This window comes from Schistocerca americana, chromosome 1 (genome assembly GCF_021461395.2).
Source record: "Schistocerca americana isolate TAMUIC-IGC-003095 chromosome 1, iqSchAmer2.1, whole genome shotgun sequence".
In the NCBI taxonomy this organism is placed as follows: domain Eukaryota; kingdom Metazoa; phylum Arthropoda; class Insecta; order Orthoptera; family Acrididae; genus Schistocerca; species Schistocerca americana.
The window spans coordinates 276,734,655-276,758,529 of NC_060119.1; the positions used below are offsets into that span (position 1 = coordinate 276,734,655).

Sequence of the window (23,875 nt, forward strand, 5' to 3'; positions counted from 1 at the left end):
TACATGCTATCAGAATTTCTTCGGGTTTTGGGAAAGATATTTCGAAAATATCTGCTGCAGTAGTCACTGAAGGCTTCACAATTTGCTCTATTGACAACTAAATGCATTTCATTCAGCGTATCTCTAGCTTTAGCCGTATTTTTTGTTTTACACCTATTATGTGGTAGTCGCTGTTTCTTTAGCAGTTTCTTTAAAGTGACTAGACCATGGAGGGTCCCTCCCATTATGAAATGTTCTACTGGGTGTATATTTAATCAGTGCATGGTCAGCTAGTCTTTCTCCTGTGCCGTAGTTCCTCTACATGCTCCTGTCCTGTGCAGTAAGTTTTCTGTTCCTCATTCAGATATGACAGGACTGCTCTTTCATCTAGTTCAATGAACTTATATATTTTTTTGCTTGTTTTAATTGTCCTTTGCACTTTGATAATCATTGTTGCCACAACTGCGTCATGGTCACTGATACTAATTTTGATGTGGACATACTGAAAGAAGTCAGATCTATTTATTGCCATTAGATTTAACTTATTTCCATCATGAGTGGAGATCTGGACTACATGTTGTAAGTAGTTTTCAGAGAAGTAATAATGTTCCACAGGACACCTTATCACTTTTTCCCAGTTGATCGGTGGGTGGTTAAAGTCTCCACCAATGATTACAGTACGATTTGGGGACTTACGTACACTGAGATTTTCTCTAAAGTTTTTAAGCATTAGGAGGTGAGTCTGGTGGGCGATGAAGGATCCAGCTACCATTTGATGCCCAACTATGATACTGAGTCTTGCCCAAACAGTCTTGCATACAACTTCAATTACTGTCTTGGTGTATTTGACTTTCTTGTCTACTGCTACAAATACACCACTTCTGTTTGCCACGAGCCCAACCTTCCAGCAAATACTTAAATATTCTCCAAAAATCTCACTGCAAGCAATTTCAGATTTCAACCACCTTTCTGTACCTACTATTATGTGAGTTTCTGTGCTTTTCAAGAGCACTTGTTGCAAATGCTATTAGGTCTATAATACTCTTGCCTATAGGGGGAATTCTTTTGGACCTTAGTGTATACTTCTGGGTCTTTTACAGCTGTCGTTATGTGGACTGGATGGAGAGTAGCCCAACCAAAGCTAGATTACATCATGAGAAGTCTGCACTTTTGCAGATTTATCACTCAATTGGTATACTTCCATAAGTTGGAGGGTTTCTGTCTTGGAACTGCTACAGTATACCTCTTGCGAATTTCTCTTATTGCTGCACTGTGTTGTGATTGGCACTTACGGGGGCACTCGCTTAGTGCATGGCAAAGGAAACAAAGTTTACAGGCGGGCAACAGTATTGCTTCTGATGCGGACTGTCACCCCTGGTGTGATTGTTGACAATGTTGTCCAGAGCCTTGGAGCAAGTGGGGCTCCACCGGAGGTGATGTGATTCTTTCATCATAAATAAACTCTGGAGTATGTGGATAGATTCAGAGGCCGAAACTTATCTCATTACTCTTCAGAGATAGATCCGGTTTCCTCAGTGCATGGTTCTTCACTTATTATTGAGGAGGCCAAGTCCCATCCCGGATTGTAGTGCCAATGGAAGAAGAAGAAGAAGAAGAAGAAGAAGAAGAGGAAGAAGAAGGAGAAGAAGAAGAAGTTCCTCACTTTCAAGTCAGGTGTAAGATGCACTATAATGTCCCTGATTAGAGTGTTCACGTAATTCTGCCCATGCATACATTTGAAATTGCTATTTCTACTTAATCCATGTAGATTGTCAGTCCAGTCTGCAAGATTGATTGGGACCATTTTTCCCTAGCTGAACATCTAACCTGGCTGCAATACCATCTGTTTTTTTGAAAAATATTCTTGGAGTAAAGAAAATATTCTAGGCAACTCAAAGTTCTGCTGGATCTGTTAATGGTTCTAGATTTTATAGTGGAGTTCGGGATTTCTGACAGAAGCCTGGTCTTTTGTCTTTCCGTATTGAAGACTTGGCAAGCCAAAAAAGTGTAACTGCGAATGTTGGTTCTAAGCATTGCATTTCTCATGTTGTTCATTAAATGGTGGGAAAGCCATGAACATGGGTGGCACTGGAGTTGTTCCTGGTATATTCAGTAATGCTTACACTGCCTGTAATATAGCTATCGTTAGATTCTGTTAACACTGTGTGATTTGCATTAGTAGTTACTGTAGTTCCTCCATGGTTAGAAAACCAACACTTCCCCAACTACAAAAATTTTCAAAGTTCTATTTGCACGTGTCATAGAGCCGGAGTTGTTATCACTTTTGTTAAAGATGAGTTACACATGAAACTTGTGGGGCTTTTGATGACAAGCATTCATTTGTTAGTGGCACCACAGCAGCCGAGACCCCGCTTGGAAGTTTATTGAGCCTCTATAGATCTGTGACTGTGGAAGTGTTACCAAAGTCCATGTTTTCAGGCCACAGTAAAAATCATGGAGAGATGTTTCCACAGGCATGTATCAGGTTGTGTTTGAGCTTGGGGACCTGCGCTGGGTTGCTCACCCAAAAGGAGTGGGCTAGGCAATGACATGTGCTGGTGGCAGGCACAGCTTGTTTAAAGAATCTGTGATGATGATGAACAGCCATGAAGCCGCTCCACTGGGCTGTGGCCATCAATCAGGGTGATCCTGTAAGTTGCTAGGAAACCACATAGGACATTAGACATCATTTCCTTGTGGGTGAGGGCCACAAATTGGTCCTTTATTGATGTTAACCCAATGACAGAAGGTTTCACTCCAAAATGTGAGAGATGGTTGCGTGAAAGCACATTTCTGCAGGTTGCATTTGGATCCTTCTGTTGTCAGTTTTTAGAATGAGGTTTCCTTTGGAGCTGGTTTTTATGCCAGATTCTGAGTCTCTCATCTGAGGTTGCTTTTGATGATGAACATCTTCTGGGTAGTGGTGCCACAGCAGCCAACAGTAATGTTGTATCAGCTACTTGATTTCCATAGTTATGTCAAGTGGTGCCCTGCACTTGGCTAGTATACTTTCAATTTAATCCTCCTCTTCCATTAGGTGAAGGAGGAATTTTGTTGTGAAATTCCAGAAAAAGATCACTTTAATGTTTAAGCATCCTTTATCATGTTTGTTTCCTTCATGCATGATGAAAGTTTGGGTGTGAATAAGAAACAGGACTTACATTTGGAAAGAGTGGATTTACAGTCCCCGATCAACCAATCACGTTTACGTTTTCCACAGTTTCCATAAATCACCAAAAGCAAATGGCAAGTTGGTTTCTCTGTAACCTAAAAAGCAAATTTCCTGCTCCATTCTTGACTGAACCGAGCTTTTGCTCTGTCTGTATTGGGCCCATTCTTGGTAGGATGTTAAATCTTAGTTTTCCTTCTTTCCTTTTTTGACAGAGCATGTGCACTGTCAGGGTATGATGACTTGAAGAATGTCAGAATATTTTGGTTCATTGCACTGCTTATGCCATACATGATTTAAATAGAAGCTACTTTAACCTCCATTCTTTTTCATCACGTATCCAACCAGTGATTCTGCTCCACACTTTTATCATCATCATCATCGTTGTTGTTGTTACTTCTTTCTATGTGAATTGTACGGGACTACGTGAGCAAAGATACAACTCAAACAAAAGTAATTTGCTTTCTAGGCACTGAACTTTCTGGTGCTACCTTGGTTTTTACCATTTTTATTCTCTGTTTTCATCAGTATATCGTGTTACAGGTAATTACTTTGGTTTGTAATTTCTAGTCACAATATTAAAATGAGTCAGATCATTAGAAACATATACTGTTGGGTTTAACATAACTAAGTGCTGCACAGAGAAAATAAATTACTTGTAATGAACCTAAATTTTACAGGATCCCACCAAACGTGAATCAAATGCGAGGCGAGGCCGTGTTTCTTGGAATGCTGAGGCCTACCATGCTGGCCTTACTGCATTTCGCAGGAAAACTGTTCAGCAAGCTTTCATGGCAGGTAAGTGTTCAAAAACTGCTATACAGTACATAGATACTTCAAATAAATCAATAATTTAGCAAGTATTAACTTAGTGATGAGAGGCTTTGGTGATGATCAGTCCCTTGTCATTTTGTGTGTTGATATTTTGTTGCTGCAGTTCTTCATTGTGATGTGTAGGGCCTTGCATTTATATTTTTTTAGAGGTGGTATTAAACAGCGATCTACAGTGAACAGTACAGGTCTAGCATGTCGATCACCTGGATGTAGAAAGGGTGGAACTAAGAGAATCAATAGATATTTCCATTTGTGGAAATAGACGCTGGTTGTAAACTTCCATGAATCTGCTGTACGCGCTAGGCGACGGTAATGCAGACATACACAGAAGGGGATATTCGGAGATTGCTTTATTCTTGTTATTGTTTTTATTGTAACAGTTGACATCTGTGGCCTATCTTCAGGTTTTTGTGCGGGAGATTTTTGCATATATTTGAGTGAGCAAATTTTCATAACTGAAGTAATTAAACAAAAGCAATATTTTTTGCCAGCAGACTTTCTTTATAGATTCTTTGTACGATTGCTTCATATTCTAATAATGGAGTGGACCAAACAAGCATTCAACATCCTAGCCCAGGTGTGTAGCAAGTAATAGTACTCTAATGTTCTGATGACTTAAGGTATGAGTGTGGATCTGGGTTATATCGGCTTATTCCCCCAAACCACCTTCCAGTTCTTTACGAGATGACTTACTTGGAATTTGCAGCCACTCTTCTTTACTGAATAGCAGGCTGCTGAAAACCCTCTTGACTTCATCTCCATGGAATAACGCTAGGTACAGGAATTTTAGACTCTTTCTACTTATGAAATAAGTAGACCTACAAACTTTACTTTTTGTCAACTAATGTATTTGACCTCCATACACAATAAAAGTTTCACTTTCCACCTGAATATGTAACTTCCCGCAAGTCTCGCTTACAGTTGTACAATAGAAACAGTTTGAGTTACAGTTAAAAGAAAGTTGGCTTGGATACCATGACCTTTCTTAATAAGAATCATAAAATGAGTCTTGCCCCTAACAAGGTTGCGTCAAGAGTCTACAAGAGTACTTTTTTTTAAAACTGTTCTTGTTTTAATAACAATATTCAATGACACAATAAGCACAGAGCTACATATAAACTCCATGGTTCTTCCTTACGCACTCAATAAAACATCTATGGATTGCTCGCCAGGTACTTGTTGCTGCCGTCCGACCGCCTCGTCTACTTTCTTCCTGTGACTGATTTTAAACCTGCACACACAAACATGTGATGTGCAGTAGGTAGGATTCTACCATCCCACTCTCATATCCAGAATATTGTGTGTTTGAGACAGTAGAAGGCCGAGTGGTTCTAGAATTTACACAGATATTTTCGAATCACTACATACCCCCCCCCCTCCCCCCCTCAGATCAAACACTCAATATTTTGTACATAATCATTATGCAAATAATATCACTCATAATAACATTTCATATCTTAACAGTATACATTTCGTACACATAGTTATATACATATCTTTCCTTTCCATAACAATTCTCTGTTCTCGCTTAAACAATGTTTCGCTTACTGTTTCTCTATTCCTATCTTATTTTACTTTGTTATTAAGACATAAGCATTTACTCGTGGTTTTAGTCAGCTTTACTAATATTTAGGAGTCGTGAGGACTCTTCTTCTTTTCTTTATTTCCTTTTTTCTGTTTTTTCCTGTTTTTTCCTTTTTCAATTGTGAACCTCAGTTGTTTATGACGCATGAGTAAACTATTTTCTATTCGTATCTTTTGTACTACATTTTTCCTAGTATGTACTATTTTCATTATTTGTAGCTTGGAGGAACTCTGGCCGAAATGAAAGTGTTCTTTGGACTCTCATTTAGTTCCACTAAACACAATAATGCTAGTCGTTCATAGAATTCACACTACCCAGAATAATCCCTATAAAATTTGTGACTTTTGTCACGCTACTGTTCCCTTGTCCTAAGATCAGCACCTATTCCTTTCTTGTGGTTGACCTTATGAGAGCACTTCCTCTTTCCATTCTGGTAGGTATGCCCCTTACAAAACATCCCTATTTTTTAGGCCACAGATTATCATATCTCCACGTAGATACACCTGCCCTTTATTCTTAGTGAATGCCAGGTATGCCCCCCTTATCCTTTCTGAGTAGACCTCACGGTTCAATACCCTTGTATACATTTCTATGTATACCCTAATTCAGTATCTTCTGGTAAAGATAGATTTATATCTTAAATTTCGCATTCATTCTTTAATATATCATTTACTCCCTAGAGTCCTCCTCTACTTATCAACTTCTATATTTTCAGTAGATACTATGTCTACATATACTATTTACGTCCCACTATCCTTCATTTCATCAGAATATTCATTACGCTGACGTTTCTTAATGATAAACATGACTAATTCTACTCCTACTTTTCGTTTTCTTCATTTGCTCGTGCCTATCTTATTTATCCATTACTCAGTACTACTTTATAGTTGTTTGTTATGTATGTGCACTTCTTGTTACGAATATTTGATGTAGAATCGTCATAACTTCTTATATATGTGCGCATATTTCCATATGTACACACATTTTCCCTGCTACACTTGGCGATTCTCACGTTGTGATAGGCTTCCTCTTATGTGTTTTTATTTTTGTGTAGAAGTGTATATTTGTGTATATGTGGATGTGTGTTTGTATAGTCTGATTCTTCAGCCTTCTTATCTAAAGATAAGATTTAGGTTTTTAGTAACCATGGAAATAAGGAAGAACTTCAGCGATAGAAGTTTTTGAATATGGAAAGAGGGAAAAAAATAGACAGGTTCTCAAATGAGAAGTAAGAAAGGAAAAAATAGATATGGATGGTAGGATCAACGAAGAGAAAGAAGATAGCCCCAAAGACAGGAAACCCTTCCCACCTCCCTTCCCTAGGATTCCTACCCCTTAGGTACTTGAGTGAGACACCGGAGGAGGTTTGGTGTTAAATCGTCTCCTACAGAAAGGACTTGTCCCACCTTCACACTTTTAGGTCCCCGAAGGAAATCATAGCAACCATATGAAAACGGAAAATGATAAAATATCAGGCACACTTCTTTGTGAGGCTTGTTTGAAAGGTGTGATGTGTGTTTTGTGTTAGTCATGATTTATCTGTTCTTGTAAATCGTGCTTTTAGCTACAATACCCACTGCTTTCAAAATTTATACAAACCCACCCATCTGTATCACATCTCATAAAAGGTATAAAATACTCTATACAAAATGGAAAATCTGTACATTACGGTATAACAGGTGTTCAGCTAGTCACATCTTATTATATTTTCCACAAATATAATACTCTACTCAGTTTATTTCGTCTAGATATCACTTTTTTCTGTGATTCTCTTAGGTTATTCTCTATTTCGTAATCATATCCGGTTTTCTAAGCAATAAGATTACAGAATAGTTCTAGATTTTAAAGAAATTCAGTGCAGGAAACTATTTGGAAAAAACACCGAAAACAACTCGGGATCCGACGGTCATTACTCCGCCCTTTAACTCAGAATGTTAACGTCCCTGGGGGATATACAATTTTACACCCTTAACACTGTATCCCCCCCCCCCCTTTTTTTTGCTTGTGTTAAATGCCAATCAAAATATTTCCTTATAGTACCCCAAGTATTATTATAATATTTTGGGTCTCATAGATTTGATATTAACTTTTCTTGAGCACTGGCAGACGAGTCCTTCTTTTCAAATTTCTTTTGAAAGTATTCCCAAGAGGAAAAATTCTCAATATTTACTGTTCCCTATTCTGAGGCTTCCCCTAGAAGATACCCCACAGCAAATTCGATCTTCTTGGAATCTTCCCAATTTGTTGACAAAGCTTGGTTAAATCTTTAAGAAAGGGGTCGGATGTACATCTCTGTCTGGCTTAAATTTGGGGAATTGTCTAGTTAACCCTGAATTAGCTCCCCTTTGCAAATCAGTCACCACTTCACTAGTTAACATTATCTTAGGTGAAGTTACCTGTTTTTCTACCTTCTCGTCCATACCCTTCCTGGTATCATTAAGTTCGGAAGAAGGAATAGGCAGTACGTTCCCGGGTGTTATTCTCTCGGTAACCTTTCGATCTATAATTTCTCCAAATTGTTCCCCCAAACTAATTACATTTATAATATTGGAGTTAGCTATTTTCTCTTTGAAATTCCTTTCTACATTATCTACCCATGTATTGACACCTGTAATTTGCGATTGAAAGAGAGTGTAGATAAGCATAATGAATTAATGCCAATCATTCAAAGTATTCATTCTCTGTCTTACATAATTATATTTAATATTGTACATGTTTTCAAAAGATCCTAACTTTTCGATAAGTTCTGATTCTACATTATTACATTTGTTCTCAATGTCAAGTTCTAACATTTTTGATAAATTGCGAAAAGTGTCATTCTGTTTCTGACTAAGGTCAGTAAACGTATGATTTATATGAGTGGTCAAAGAATGTGTCAACTCGTTCTTTTAATCTATTTTTAAATTCTCTACTTAATTACTTATGGCGTCAAATTCAGTCTCCAGATCGCCCATGGATCCGCAAAGATTACTAAATTCCTTGCTTTGAGAGTAGACTTTGGCATTTAATAAACCTAAATTTGTCGTTTGAGTATTTAATTGAGAATTTACCAAGTCTATTTCTTGGATAAACTCTGAGCATTTAATTGAGAGTTTAATGAGTTTAATTTAAGACTCTGAGCTCCTGTTAAATTTATCAACTCAGCCCCGTCAGGCACTTCCTTGCTAATCTCCATGGCTATTGCTGGGTCTTGAGTTTCCCCAACCTGTTGTATATTTTCCATATACTTTTATATGCCTTAGCTCTTCTATGCATTTAAAACTAAATATGATAATTACACAATAACAGTTCACTCAATAGTATCTTGTACCACTTCGTACTAAAGTAATCAAGTTTTATTTCACGCTCACCCGGCGTAGAATTCTCGTTGCGTAGGTGAGCGGATGTGGAGGCAGGTCAGCATGAGTGAACAGCAGCTGGTGCCGGCAGCGTTGGATGTATGTTGGTTTCCGTGTCTGCATCCCTGCGATGTGTGTGAAAGTTGTATACTCCCTGCACTGAATCTTCTTAGCTGAAGTGTTCTATACGTACTTCTTCTTAGACAAATATGTCGAAATCTTCTTTACTGTTTTTATCGTTCTGAATTTTTCATTTCTTCGATGCTTTTCCATTTAAATTTCGTTCCATTGGATACTTGAACAATTTCCAATGTCTTGGATAATTCCCTTGTCTTATTATGTTTGGTTTCTATGACAACACATACCAACTTCTTCTCTTGTTTTTGACTTAAAATTCCTGTTTTCTCGGTCCTTTCACACAGGTCGCCACGTTTTAACGTTCTGACGATTTAAAGTGTGAGTGTGGTTCTGGGTTGTATTGCCTATTCCCCCAAACCACCTTCCACTTCTTTACGAGATGACTTAATTGGAATTTGCAGCCACTCTTCTTTACCGAATATCAGGCTGCTGAAAACCCGCTTGACAACTTCTCCGTCGAATAACGCTAGGTACAGGAATTTTTAGATTCTTTCTACTTATGAAATAAGTAGACCTACAAACTTTACTTTTTGTCAACTAACAATGTATTTGACCTCCATACACAATAAAAATTTCACTTTCCACATGAATGTGTAACTTCCTGCAAGTCTCTCGGACTGTCGGACATTAGAAACAAATTGAGTTATACTTGAAAGAAAGTTGACTTGGATATCATGATCTTTCTTAACGTGAATCATAAAATGAGTCTTGCCTCTAACAAGGTTGCGTTAAGAGTCTACATGAGTACTTTTTTTTTAAAACGTGTATGGATTGCCTGCCAGGTACTTGTCGGTGCCGTCCGACCGCCGCGTCTACTATCTTCGCGCGACTGATTTTAAACCTGCGCACACAAACATGTGACGCACAGTAGGTAGGATTCTACCATTCCACACTCATATCCAGACTATCGTGTGTCCAAGACGGTAGAAGGCTGAGTGGTTCTACAATTTACACAGAAATTCTCAAATCGCTACAGTACCTGTATGATCCTCACGACCCACTGTTTCATAATAAGGTACATTAGCAGTCATTTATTTCTGAGTAAATATGCATGTTACTTTACGTGTGTGATTTTCAATTTGTGTATGTAGCACCTTAATTGATGAAAGTTTTTGTTTGATTTGACTACATCTTTTCCTTTATTTCACCATGCTAGGAAGGAGAACTGGCTATAGTCAGTGGGAGTGTCTGCTCACAAGATGAATAAACAAGTGGTTTGATTCTAACTTCCGATTAGATGAAATGGCTCCCCAAATTACTGTGTCACTTGAACGAATTCCTTCCTGTATCATCGTCAGCAGCTTGTCTAAACAAGCCACATCCGCTCTCACAAATTTCAGAAATTCATTTGGAATTTCAGGCCTCAGTTCCTTTATTAAGGCCATCTCGCCTTCTTCCCAGCCAGCATCCAATCCAACAATGTCTGCTTTTTTGCTTCTCATCGTTCTGCCCTAATTGCAAGAGTTACAGACACTGTCAGAGCAATAGCTCCGAAAATACTGCATTTTCCATGTACAAAATTCTATATAAACATCAATTTAGATCAAATATCCTTGTGGAAACAAGTCTCATCATATAAAAGGAACAGTTGAACCCATAATTAAGAACAGTAATAGCACAATTCTGTGATAGCTTCATAAGACAACAAGAATTGTTTATTTAATAAATAAGAACCTTGACCTCCCAGATATTTTTTATTTGAGTGAACAACTTTACAAGACTTCGGACATTCTCCCTCCAATTTCGCCCATTATTGCAACCTAGTGCACACACAGATTTGTGCTGCGAGTATCCCGCGTCTATCATGTAATCGGTCGATGTGCACTGATCTGCAGTTCCAAACGTGTATGCTTTTGGTACTGTTGCAGAGGATTACATCTTACCAGCATTGTGTAATAGGGGTTTAACATGCCAGTTTGTGGTTCCTGTTGTTTTTAGTCTACTATGGTTGTAACAGAAAATACTTCTGAAATGTACATTTTTATTCTAATTTACATGTTTTCAGATCATACCTTTGATTACTATTTCACATTACCGTTACTAATGTGTGATATACATTCATTGTGTGAACCCGGTTAGAGACTCGTTTCAGCACTGTAGAAGCGATCCTCATCCTGCCTTCCGTGATATGTAGTAATAGTAGTAATTTGTAAACATAAGGGGTCAAATATCCTTTCTTCCGGAAACTCAGTACTCGATGTTAGCAAGTCCTTGTTGGTTTTCGGACCAGCTGATTTGGACTCATTTGATGGCAACTGTTGAGATGTAACACCAAAGCCCAAGTTGTGTTTCCTTAAGCCAAGTGTTGGAAGTATCAGCGGTTGTTTCAGACACTGTCAGTGATATGAGCATCCAGATTCAAAATAACATGAATCAAGATAATAGGTTATACTATGTTTTGCAACTAATATAACAATGCCTTACTGTAACAATACAAATTTTCTTACAATTCTGTTTGCTAGGCTGTTGAACAGGTCTCATGCTTTAATGTATTTCTATCATTACTCATAGTGGGACTGTGTTGTTTCTGAATAAGTGTTAGATTTTTGTACATGGTACCTTCATTGACATTTCTTTCTTGTGGATGTCCACTACCATCTCTCAATTATGTGTATTTTATTTCAGTATTGTGGGATGTGATCATTTTCTGTTTTGATTTGGTGGTAGTGAGAGTGTCTACAATTGCACGCTCGCTCTCTCTCTCTCTCTCTCTCTCTCTCTCTCTCACACACACACACACACACACACACACACACACACACACACACACTACTGGCAAAATAAGATTGCCACCTCACACAATATCAAAACAAAATACACGAAAGGATGAGCTAGCAATGGACCTAACAAAAAATCATGAATATATTGCATGTCGGTGAAAGTACTGTGTACAAAATCTATCACACGTGTGTGAAGAACATAAAAAGGACATTAGTAGCATAACAATGATAATTTAACACTCTTTATAGTAGTAACTTAAAACACGAGAATTGTTCACAGTCATAGCAATAGAACTGCAAGAAAAATGATATTGTTACAGTAACCACTGAAAGGCTATAAAATAAAGCTAAATGCATATTGTCATAATACCTTAGTAAGACTTCTATTACAGTAGCAAAAGATGCTATAACCTATATAACAGATGAAAAATAGACCGAAAAACAGAGAAGACAACATGACCTGTTTACATCGTTCTTTATAGTAACAGAATCTCATATGAAAAGGTGGTCTGCTTTTCTGAATGTTAATTCCTCTCACACCGAGGCAAGTCACTGGATCTTTCCATATGACTTCTCTCTGATGTTGTCCAAGTGGTGCTCAGTGATAATTCTACCTACAGTTGGCATGGCATTGACCCCATGTGATGTCCACATGTTTGCGCAGTGGACTACAGGTTCATATTTATTAGTATATGTTACATGGTGACCTATTATATGTGCTGTTCTACAGATTTTGTGTAGAAGAGTGCAGAGAAACAGGGTTTAGATTATACCACTCAGATTTGTGCTTTAGCCTTCTTTTTTCCATTGTATTCTCACTTAGAAAAGGGTATCTCCTTATGTTGTCTCTTAATAGTTGCATTTGCTATATTATTGTAATTAGGGAATTGAATAATCTCTTTGGAAGATTTGGGTGATTTTATGGAAAGCTAGATATGCCTAATTTTTATTCTACTTTTCAGGAAAACTAAGAATTGTTGTAGCAACAGTTGCTTTTGGCATGGGAATAAATAAGAGAGACATTCGTGCTGTCATTCACTACAATATGCCAAAAAGCTTTGAAAGTTACGTGCAAGAAGTTGGTCGTGCTGGACGTGATGGTCAGCCAGCTTTCTGTCATCTTTTTCTTGATAGTAAAGTGAGTAGTCATTCTGTGTTTACCTAAATTAGGAGCCTTTCCTAGTAACTGACTTGCAAGAATTGTAAATAAAACAAAAATTTGTATGTACTTTTGTCTCCAAGCTGAGTAAGTAACACAATTATATCTGTCTTCCTTATTTCGTTTCTTGTATTTCTTTCAGTTTTCTTTGTGTGTTCTGTTCCTGTATTTAACTTAGTTCACCTGTTTATTGAGATTGATATCAAATGTTACTGTTGATTTGAAGGGAATAAAAGTATTCCTATACAAGGTTCTGACAGTGAAAAGGCCAGACTAACAGTAATGCTGGGTGCACTAGCAGATGGAAGGAAGCTCCTCCCGTATGTGATTCTCTGCTGAAAAACCGTACCAAAGGAAAAACTGCCTGCAGGATGTATCTTTAGATTCCAAAAGTGATGGGTGGCAAATGACCTGATGTTGTATTGGTTGTTTGGAACAGAATACCGGGCTCTCTGCTAAATGGAAGGAAAATGTTGGTGCTGGACTCTTTCAGGGGGAACCTTGCCCAGGAAGTTAAGGATCTGATAGCAAAAAAATGTACAGACTTGTTAATAATTCTTGGTAATATGACTTCACAACGTCAAGTAACGGATGTTGTTGTGGATAGACACTTTAAGGCTCGTCTGCAGTGGATTTTCAGTGAGCCTTCTCCAGGGAGACTGTGCTCTCACTCCAGGGGCAGGGGGGGGGGGGGTGGGGGGGGGGAGGAGGGGAGTTAAAGAGACCCTCAATATCCATGCTGGGCTATTGGATCCTTAGTGCCTGGCACAGGATCTCAAGTGAATCTGTTATGAAAGGTTTTAAAAAGTGCTGCATATCCAATGCAATGAATGACTCGGAAGAGGACATGCCAAGGGTGAAGGGTCAGAAAGGAAGAAATATCAGTAGGCTTAAACATGAAGATAATGATATGAAGTTAGTGGTGGTGTCATGATAAAAAATGTGATACCATAGACGACTGGCTTAGATAGTAAGTAAGCAAGAAAGGAAATGAAGATAAAAATTAATGTAAACCATTTCTTTCTGTTCACTTTATTTCCCTTTGTATTAACAAAATGTAGATAATAACTAGTATTGTGTAATGTTTACTTTCTTAAGTAGAAACTTTATATCAGTAAAACAGTTTGTAATTTTGATTAATCATAATATTTTAAAAATAAAATCCTCTGAAGTTGAATCTTAAAAAATGGCATAGGCTTGTACGTGGGTAAATATTGTAGCAAGTCTCCAGTTGTTCGGCTGCCTGAGGGTTAATTCTATTCACATCCTTTTAACACATCCTGTAGGAAAATGTTGGGTTCGGATAGATTTGGTGATCGAGTAAGATTCAAGTCTTTGAATATTATATTTTCCCTAAGATACTGCCCATAAGAGTGTATTAAGTTTCACCACTTTGCTGTAGTTGTATATCAGTAACTTCAGTCATACAAGTGACAGATCACCCAGTAATTTGTAGGAACACATTTTGATGAGGGCTGGCATATTATGTTCTTGAAGAGTGTAGTGCACAAGTGTTTAGGAATTCCTAGAAACTAACACAATCTTTGATTTCAAATTTTTTTATGTAATTCAGTTACTGGTTTTAATGATTGTTCCGTCTTCAAATGCTTACTAAAAGAACCAAATACAAATTTTAGCAATGATTTTATTTGCTTATTTTGCTAAGTTTGAGACAGATTAATCTGACAATGATCGTAATGAAACTGGTAACTGAATTAAATAAAGGAATTCGTGATCAAGACTGTTTCAGTTCCTGCAAAATCTTACTCATTCGTTCAGTGATATTAGGCCAGTAGTGGATAGCCAGGATACTATGCACGAGGTAGCAACCCTTTGATCAGGAAAAGGGTAATTATGATGGGCACTTACTTGATGGGATGCATATATGCAGCGGTTTTGGAAATTTACTAAGGCAGATAAATGCCGCCAAATCTTGTGTCTGAACTGCACCTCTCTTTCAGCAATAAATTGCAACAACTTTTCACAATACACCACATTTTTTTGACTTCACTTGTCTTCAAATTCTGCACTATGAAACAATGTTAAGTATGCTTCCCTGCATATAGGAAGTGGATGTAAGAGTGTGATGGAACATACCTATATTTTGTCTGTAGTCCTTGTGGATTTTACGAGTGAACATTAAATTTTTGTGTCAGTTTGTAATTGTAAATTACAGTGAAAGACACATATCCCCCCCCCCCCCCTCTCTCTCTCTCTCTCTCTCTCTCTCTCTCTCTCTCTCTCCTCTCTCTCTCCTCTCACTCACTCCCCCCCCCCCCCCCTTCCCCCCTCCCACTACTACTAGTACTACTACTGCTGCTACTATGACCATCACCACCACAATTTGCTTGTCTGTAAATCTTTTATAATGCTAAGTAAAACTGTGTTAATAAACTGTAAATTACTTTTGTTTGAGAGGTATTTATTAAGTAGTTTATTTATTTAAAATTGAATTTTTAATGTCATAATTGTTACAGGGTGGTGATAAGCGGGAGCTGCGGCGTCACATTCATGGAGATTCTGTTGACCGTCACACAATCAGAAAATTGTTGCAGAGAGTTTTTATTCCCTGCAGATGTGCAAGACTTTCAGAGTTGTTGGAAAATGTAAACTTTGAAAATGCCAGTGACCTCAAAGATCCAACTCATGATTCTGAGACTGAAATTAGAAATCATGAAAGCTGTACTGATCAGGAAGTTCCCAAAAAACAGACAGGTGTTAAATGTCCTGGTCATGAAGTCGCATTCTCAGTTGATGAAACTGTGAGAGCATTAGACATACCACAAGAAAATATTTCCACTATGTTATGTTACCTGGAATTACATCCCAAATCGTGGATAAAACTCTTGTCACCAGCCTACACAAAATGCAAATTGTTAAGTTACAAAGGTGCAAATGCATTAAAGGCTGCAATAAGAAAGGTATGTGGATCACAGACAAGTGTTTACGTTTATCTCACACAGTTAGCAATAAATACATAGTATGCTCCTAGTGATATAGTCATTTTCCCTACTCAGTATAAAATGCCATATTCCATAACAGTAATATTCACTGAGCATCATCGGTTGCTTGTATGTAGATGTATTTTGAGCTTAACCTTTTTGTTACCCCCTTCCTCCTCCTCTTCCTTTTTTTAATTTTTTTTATTTCATTTTATTTTATTTTTATCCTGCCATATGGAATTGACTGAAAAATGAAGCAGTGTCACATGATTAGTTAAAATTAAAAAAAGTTCTGAGCTTTTCTGAACTTCACCAGGGGGACACTACACATATTGGCAGATAAATTAATTGTAACTTTTTTTGTTTCTTAATGTAATACATGAGGATAATGAAAATTTTTTCAAATTGTCCCTTGTATGTCATTAATGCCAATGATATAGTGCTGCTTTCTTTACTTTGGTACATGTTGTGCAGTAACTGTTAAGTCTACAATCAGCTTGATAAATTGAATTATCTAGCACATGGATATGTAATGCAAATCTTTTGAACAGTTTATTGCCAACAAAAATTTGTCAAAAAATAATTAAGCTTTATAAGGAGGAAGAAATTTCTGAGAATGTACGGCTGGAGCATAGAATTTATGGAAGTGAATCATGGACTTTGAGTGAAGTTGAGAAGAAGAGAACTGATGAGTTTGAGATGTGTTGGTATAGAAGGATGCTGAAGATTATTAGGTGGACTGATTAGATAAAAAATGAGGTGGTTCTCCAGACTTGGAGAAGAATAGAAACATGGAAGACATTGGCAAGAAGAAGGGACAGGGTGTAAAGACGTGTTAAGATATCAAGAAATGACTTCCTAGCTACCAGAGAAATTTGTAAAGAGTAAAAACAGTGGTGTAAGACTGAGGTTGGAATATATCCAGCAAATAATTGAGGGCTTTGGATGCAGATGCTATTCTGAAATGAATGTGTTGACACAGGAAAGGAATTCATGTTGGACCACAGCAAACGAGTCAGATGACTGATACTGTCCACACACACACAAGTATGCCATTGAGCAATCAATAATGAAAATTTTATTTGAGGGCACGTGGCCAACGAATTTCAGAAGACATACACATTTGGTATGATTATTTAACTATGAGAAAGCTTTGTGCAAAATGTTGCTACTGTTGCGACCTGGGGAGCAGGGGTCATGTTGTGAATAGGAAGCTGAACCTTGGAATGATAGTGAGTGATCCAGTTTACACCTGAAGGCATGAGTGACACAATGCAATAACTTTTATTTATCATGTAAAATGAACAGAGTTATAAGAGTTTTCAGAGTGGTGGACAGCATCACTGAATGTGTCTCTGAAGTCCAAAAACCTTGTTATTTAAAGGCCGAGCCCACACCTATGACACCATGGCTCTTGTTGTATGAACACATTTGCCGCCATCTGTCAGTCCCGTCAGTGCTCCTTGCCTCACTGTGGTAATTCGGTAATTATTCTCAGCCGCTGAGGTTGGTTCTTTCTGCATGCATTTGTTTTTGCAGTGGTGCTTGGGTGTTGAAGTTATGTAGTGTTACCTCATAGTTCTTTGTTACGTAGCACAGCAACATATGCATTTCTGTCTGCCTCACTGAGGTTGTGTGCCAATGCTGACCTCTTCCTCTGGCGTCTCTTACATTGAAGGTGAGGCTTTTTTGACATTCCGATTGACACACCAACCCATGGCTGCCTTCTGTTTTGAGCTTTCCTGCTAAAATTTCTAAAAAAATTTCAATATATACAATAAAATTGTTCTGATGTGCAAACCCTACCGTTGTTGAATGCTGACCAACAAGCAGTGACTGAATATATTTCTTGGTAAAGCTTGAACTGATTTAAGAAAAATCAAACTGATTTTATTCACTAATTTGTTATTGTGGGTGAGGTGTGTACCCATCTCTGCACTCCATAAATGATACAGCAGTCAAAGCAGTGAATAGATGTTATACCCACTTTCATACCCAAGAATCGTAGTGTTTCTGTGAGACATCGGGGTCTGGCCTCTTCAGTAGTAAGTGTGTGTGGAAGATTTTTTGCCTCTGTTACCTAATAAAATATGTTGGCCAGATGGGGAGAGATTTCAGATTTAGATTTGAAGAGAACACTGTGATAAGAACAACTCAACAATGGCTCTATTACACATCTATGCAAATGGACAGTGTATTACTAATGTCCGCAAATCTAAATATTTGCGTAATTAGTCTAAGGCCTATCTGCTTAACATTTCAGAAGAGGTGGGAATAATGAAATGCCTTAAAAGTATTCCTGAGTTTATCTCTAATGTGCAGGTAGAATTATGTCATCATTCCCCTTTATGAAATTTCGATTGGCTGCACAAAACACGACTGGATTTGGGGGGGGGGGGGGGGGGGCATAACAAGTACGTTTACCATCTGCTTGTGTCTGTCATGGCTCTGTTTGTATCTTCTTTCTGTTTTGTTTAACTTTTAACTTGGTACTTGTAACGTTGTTTACACCTGCGATCCTGTTCTTTGGTTTGCACACTGATCAGTCTGAACTGTGTGACCATTGACCTATATATAAACCCCTCCAGGTGATCGCAGTGTCATCTGGTGAGAAATGGGTGCTAGTCAGACATGTGAGCAGTGCAAGTAGTATCAGTGAATGTGCTGTCCATGTGTAGAATGGGGAAGGCACGCAATCTATCTGAGTTTGACTGAGAGCAGATTCTGATGACCTGAAGGCTCCACATGAGCAATTCAGAAACTGCATGCCTTGTCGTGTGTTCCAGGAGTGCTGTGGTGTGTCCTCAGCATGGGTTGATACCAAGGTGTAACCACGTCCAGATGTTCGTGAGGTTGGGCGGCCATTCCAGATGTCGGCTGTTGTAGGCTGGGCAGCCTGGTAAAAGTGAACAGGTGGCGAATTGTGGCGAAACTTAACATCAGGTTTGAATGATGGGCAGAGTACAAGTGTGTCTGAACACACAGTGCACTAGACACTCCCAACGATGGGCTTCTGCAGCCGATGACCCATGAAAGTGCCAATGTTAACACCATGACATCAAAAATTATGACTGAAATGGGCATGTGGTCAGCAGTACTGGTTGTTGGCACAGTGGCAGAATATTGCTTGGCCTGATGAATCCCAATACCTTCCTTATCATGTCGATGGGAAGGTGCAAATCCATTGTCTTTGAGGGGAACAGCTCTTTGACACCTGTATTGCAGGAAGGAGACAAGGTGGTGGCAGCTCCCTTATGCTCTGGGGAACCCTCACATGGTCATCCATGGGTCCAGTGGAACTCGTGCAAGGCACCATGATAGCCTAGGAGTATCGTACACTGGTTGCAGACCACAAACACCCCTTCATAATGCTGATGATAACCAACAGCAGTGGCATTTTTCAACAAGGTAATGCACCACGTTACAAGGTCAGGAATGTGGTGGACTGGTTCGAGAACCTTGATGGAGAGTTCCACTTGATGTGTTGCAACCCCCCCACCCCCTCCCCACCCCACCCAATTTACTAGATATAAGCCTGATTGAACACTCTGGGATGTGACTGAATGTGACATCAGAGTTCACCGCCCCCCCCCCCCTCCCCATTTTTATGGCAGGTAGGTGACTTGTGTGTGTAGATGTGGTGCCAGCTCCTTCCAGCTACCTTTCAAGGCCTCATTGCATCCATGCCATGATGAATCGCCACTGTTATCTGCACCAAGGGTGGACATACTGGTTGTTAGGTAGGTGGTCATAATGTTCTGGCTGATCAGTGTACAGACATTTCCCTGTCTTCCAATGCGTACTAACGTATTTAAATTGGTATAGTTGGGCACTTTGTCATTGCTTTTTGCATCAGTTGGTGACTCTTGGCTTGCTATGTCGATTCTCCTGGTTTCCACACTTATACCATTATGCAGTCTTTGTAGGTTGGGAGTTGCTTGTTCTGTCTACAAGATACTAGTGTTGCTGTCTGCAGCCTGGCAAGATGTGTATGTCTGGTAAGCATGTTTTGAGAGTGGGGGTTGTGTGTTTCCACTATAAATGTGCTGTTATTATTCAGATATTGTTGTTTTTAGGTCTTTGTCTTTCTCTGGTTATTTTATTCGTGATGGTTGCATACTTCGCAACACTAATTTCGTACTGGAAGCTGCTATTTTTTATCCTTACAGAATTGTATGGGCATTATGTATTGGAAGGTCCTTATATCTTACACATCAGTAAGAATTTTGTCAGTTTGGTGCTTTGTTTTAAATATTTCTAATTACGGTTATTGTATCTTAGGTCAACAGTTTAACTGAAGGCATGACTATAATGTCACAAAACAAGTCGTGATTAATTAATCATTTTGAAGCAGCGGTTTCAGATTTTATCAATTGAAATGTATTGTCACAGCTATAGTTGCCCCTCATACCAATTGATATGTAATTAAGTTGAGTTCTGTGACAGTGTCAATATCTTGTTCCAACCTCTGTACTCACACATCTGCTTGAAATCTCTCTGCTGTAATTTAATTGCATTCTTTTGCCAACGGCTTCCTGCCTGTTAGAGTTTCCAAACTGTTCTTCATATTTTCTCTCCTCAGCCTACTACATTTCCTTCTTGATTCTCCCTTTGCCCATTTGCAGTGACGGGTGTCCCTCGCTTGCCTCATTGTAGGTAAAATCTTGTTCTCAGTGGAGGCCCATACATTTGACTCCCTACTGGCCTCTTCCACTGCATGCCTGCCATCCATAATGTGAGCAGCATTTCATATAAACAATAACTGGAAAGAAAATATATTGATATTTCTGGATTTCATGGTAGTTTCACATTGCATGAAAGTGCTAAGCCTCAGGTACAAAATTCCTATTGTTCATTTAATTGGTTCAGTTCTATGCACCAAGGAACTGCTGCAGTCGCATTCCTATGACGAGGTTTCATAGGAATTGGCCACAGAGGAAAATTATACCACCTCCTAAAGTTTTTGCTGAACATGTGGTCCAGCAGTTAAGGCATTGGGCTCACATTTGGATAATGCAGTATTCATGTCCACTTACTAGAATCCATTTTGAAATGTTCTGTTGAATAATCTAGTGCTGACTTTCGTATATATTTATCTAACAGAGCATGAGCTTTATCCCTAATGACCCTGCTGGAACATTAAACCTTGTTGTTTCTCATGTGACTGTGGGTGAAATGCCTTCAAAAGCTTTCATGTGTGGAGTCCAGAGCATTGTCTAATTTCCATCTGTCACATTTGCTACCTACCTGCAGAGGCATATGCAATGTGAATTTCTGAGACTGAACTGCAAGCTTTTGCTTTCGTAAGTGTAGCACTTAATTACTATAGCTATAAAGTCACACACACTAACATTGTATATTCATTTAAATTGATACAATATTGTGTGAATCATGAATGTAACTTAATATTTCCAGGTGTTAGTACTACTAACTTGTATTATCTTACAGAGTCCAGTCCTTGCTATGGCTGCAGCATTGGACCAGCGCCGTGGCATTTCTCATGCAAACAACAACCGTCTTGAATTTTCTGTTGTTGAAATTGCAGCTGCTCTTGACTGGGACAGTGGAATGGTTAAGAACCACCTGAAGCAACTGGAATGGACAAAAGGTAACTATACCGTTGTACACATTGTTTGTTCCACTGATATCATTGTACTTTCAATTTTATTTTCATCCAAGTGGTACCAGTAATTCACTGCTTCAAGTTACTCAATGCTACTGTTGTACCTGGATCAGAGTATCAAAGTGGTCGGCAGCAAAGCCCAGTTGAGTGTGGAAGAGGATGGTGATGTTGGTTCACCAGTTTGCATGCGTGCGCTATGGCTGTAGCAGTAACAGCTATGTGGTTCTGTTCTGACTGCCTTCTCATGCTGCCTTTCAAAATGCAGTATTGTGTTCGCTTTACGGGATCATAATATCCCTGTTGCGTAATGAAATGCACTCCTGTGTATCGAATGATACCGTGTTCCTATTATTTTTGTATCTCAACAATAATAGGAATGATTCACATTTAGTTGAGGTATTCATTATAAAAGAGGTGCTGAAATGGATCTGAATCATTCATATAAATACAGTAACTCACAGCATTAAAATAATATAAACTGCTTAAGTGTACTGTGCATGGAGTACGTCATACTTGTGCGAAGGAGTATTCCTTAACAGCAAGATGAGATTTATTGTAGAAGTGTCATAGACAGCATCCAGTCTAAAATATGAAACACAAACATAAAAATAAAGAAGAATGATGGCAAAAGGTAAATGCCACTTAGTTCAGAGTCACTTTCTTTCTCAACACTATCGTTATATCGGTGCTCTGGTTCGCGGAACACGCACTGGAATAGCCAAGGGATATAAGTATATTTTCAGTGTTAATTATATTTTCGACATTACTTTCTACGCTTACTTCAGTTTTCCATGTTTCTTTAACAACTGTTTTGTATGGTATATAACATTACTCCACTTCTACGACGTTATTTGTGCCACTGTTACCTCTAACAGTTTTTGAATTTCTGTAACAGTGAAGCTTTTATTTATTGCCACACATGTTTAACTGCACCTAGATCATTTTGAAGGCATTGAAGTAGTAGTGGTAAGGTGAAAGCATAAGAACACTAAGTGGTCTCGGCAGAGGTTCAAGTCCTCCCTCGCACATGGGTGTGTGTGTGTTTGTCCTTAGGATACTTTAGGTTGAGTAGTGTGTAAGCTTAGGGACTGATGACCTTAGCAGTTAAGTCCCTTAAGATTTCACACACATTTGAACATTTTTGAAGAACACTAAGACAGTGTTTTTTAGTCCGCCCCCCCCCCCCCCCCCCCCACTAGTTCCGAGAGCTCCGCCTAGCACAAATTGTCCTGAACTTGCATGGGGCATTATCCCTCATAGTAACAGATGGCTGATTTAAGCTTTCCTAGTTTCCCCTTGAAACACTTCAGTAAACTATCTTGGTTCATCCTTTCAGGGTAGTTGCTTACTTTCCTCAATTTGTAAACGAGAAGAGAGAAATGGAACCAGATGAAATTCCAGCATGTAACACAAGGAATCTTCTGCCCCTCCCCATGGAAACAACAGAACGTCCACATTTACTCTAATCTATCCAGTCTTTTCTGACAGAATGACCAGCATTTATCTATGTTTAGTTGAACTCCACAATGTCTTCAAATAGCACTTTGACAATTTTTCTTAAAAATCAACAACACTAAGCTGCGATTTCACCTCTTTCCATACACTTTTTTGTCCACACATTTTTCCAGTTATGACAACTGTTAACAAAGACTTGCTGCCACTGAATAATTCTCACTCAAGCAGAGTAACACACAGTTTTTATATATATTTGGATGTTCTTTTCTCTTGTAATATCCATGCATATGGCGACAAATGGCATCTTGTTGGAATGAGTCGAAGTTTGTTAGTTGTGGTTTTATTCTCCTCTTTTTAGTGGCTTACTTATGTAGCTAATATGAAGCAGGCTCTTCTTCCTTACAAACTCTGACAGCACCGCTTTTTTGTGGGGCGTTCTACGAGAGGCATCCAATAAGTAACACAACACTTTTTTCATAGTACAAAACCCTATTTTTCAACGTCATCTCTATTTGATGTGACTGACTTCCGCCACCTTCCTGGGAGGACCTGTACGTCCGCATGGTACTACTTACTAGTCAACATCGGAGCCAGCACCTTGCCGCATCAATAACCTCCCCCTCATCTACATACTGTTTCCTGGGCCAAACAAATGGAAGTCAGAAGGTGCAAGATCCAGGCTGTAGAATGGATGGGGGAAAACAGTCCAATGAAGTTTTGTAAGCTTCTCTCAGATGTGAGGCCTTGCATTGTCATGGAGAAGGAGAAGTTTGTTCGAATTTTTGTGACGATGAACATGCTGCAGTAGTTTCTTCAGTTTTTTTAGGATAGCACAATATGCTTCAAAGTCGATCATTGCACTATGAGGGAGGATGTCAAACGGAATAACATCTTCAAGGTGCCAGAAGACCGTCACCATAAATTTACTGGCTG

At 38.7% G+C, this 23,875-nt stretch overlaps 1 protein-coding gene across 1 annotated transcript in view; it reads left to right on the plus strand.

The window, feature by feature from the left end:
* LOC124593772 (ATP-dependent DNA helicase Q4) overlaps positions 1 to 23,875 on the plus strand; it is a 155,710-nt gene that overhangs the window by 122,548 nt on the left and 9,287 nt on the right. Inside the window, exons 8-11 of the mRNA XM_047132124.1 lie at positions 3,829 to 3,946; positions 12,726 to 12,901; positions 15,400 to 15,843; positions 21,313 to 21,472. Of these exons, the coding sequence (XP_046988080.1) occupies positions 3,829 to 3,946; positions 12,726 to 12,901; positions 15,400 to 15,843; positions 21,313 to 21,472 (898 nt within the window). The remainder of the gene's footprint in view (positions 1 to 3,828; positions 3,947 to 12,725; positions 12,902 to 15,399; positions 15,844 to 21,312; positions 21,473 to 23,875) is intronic.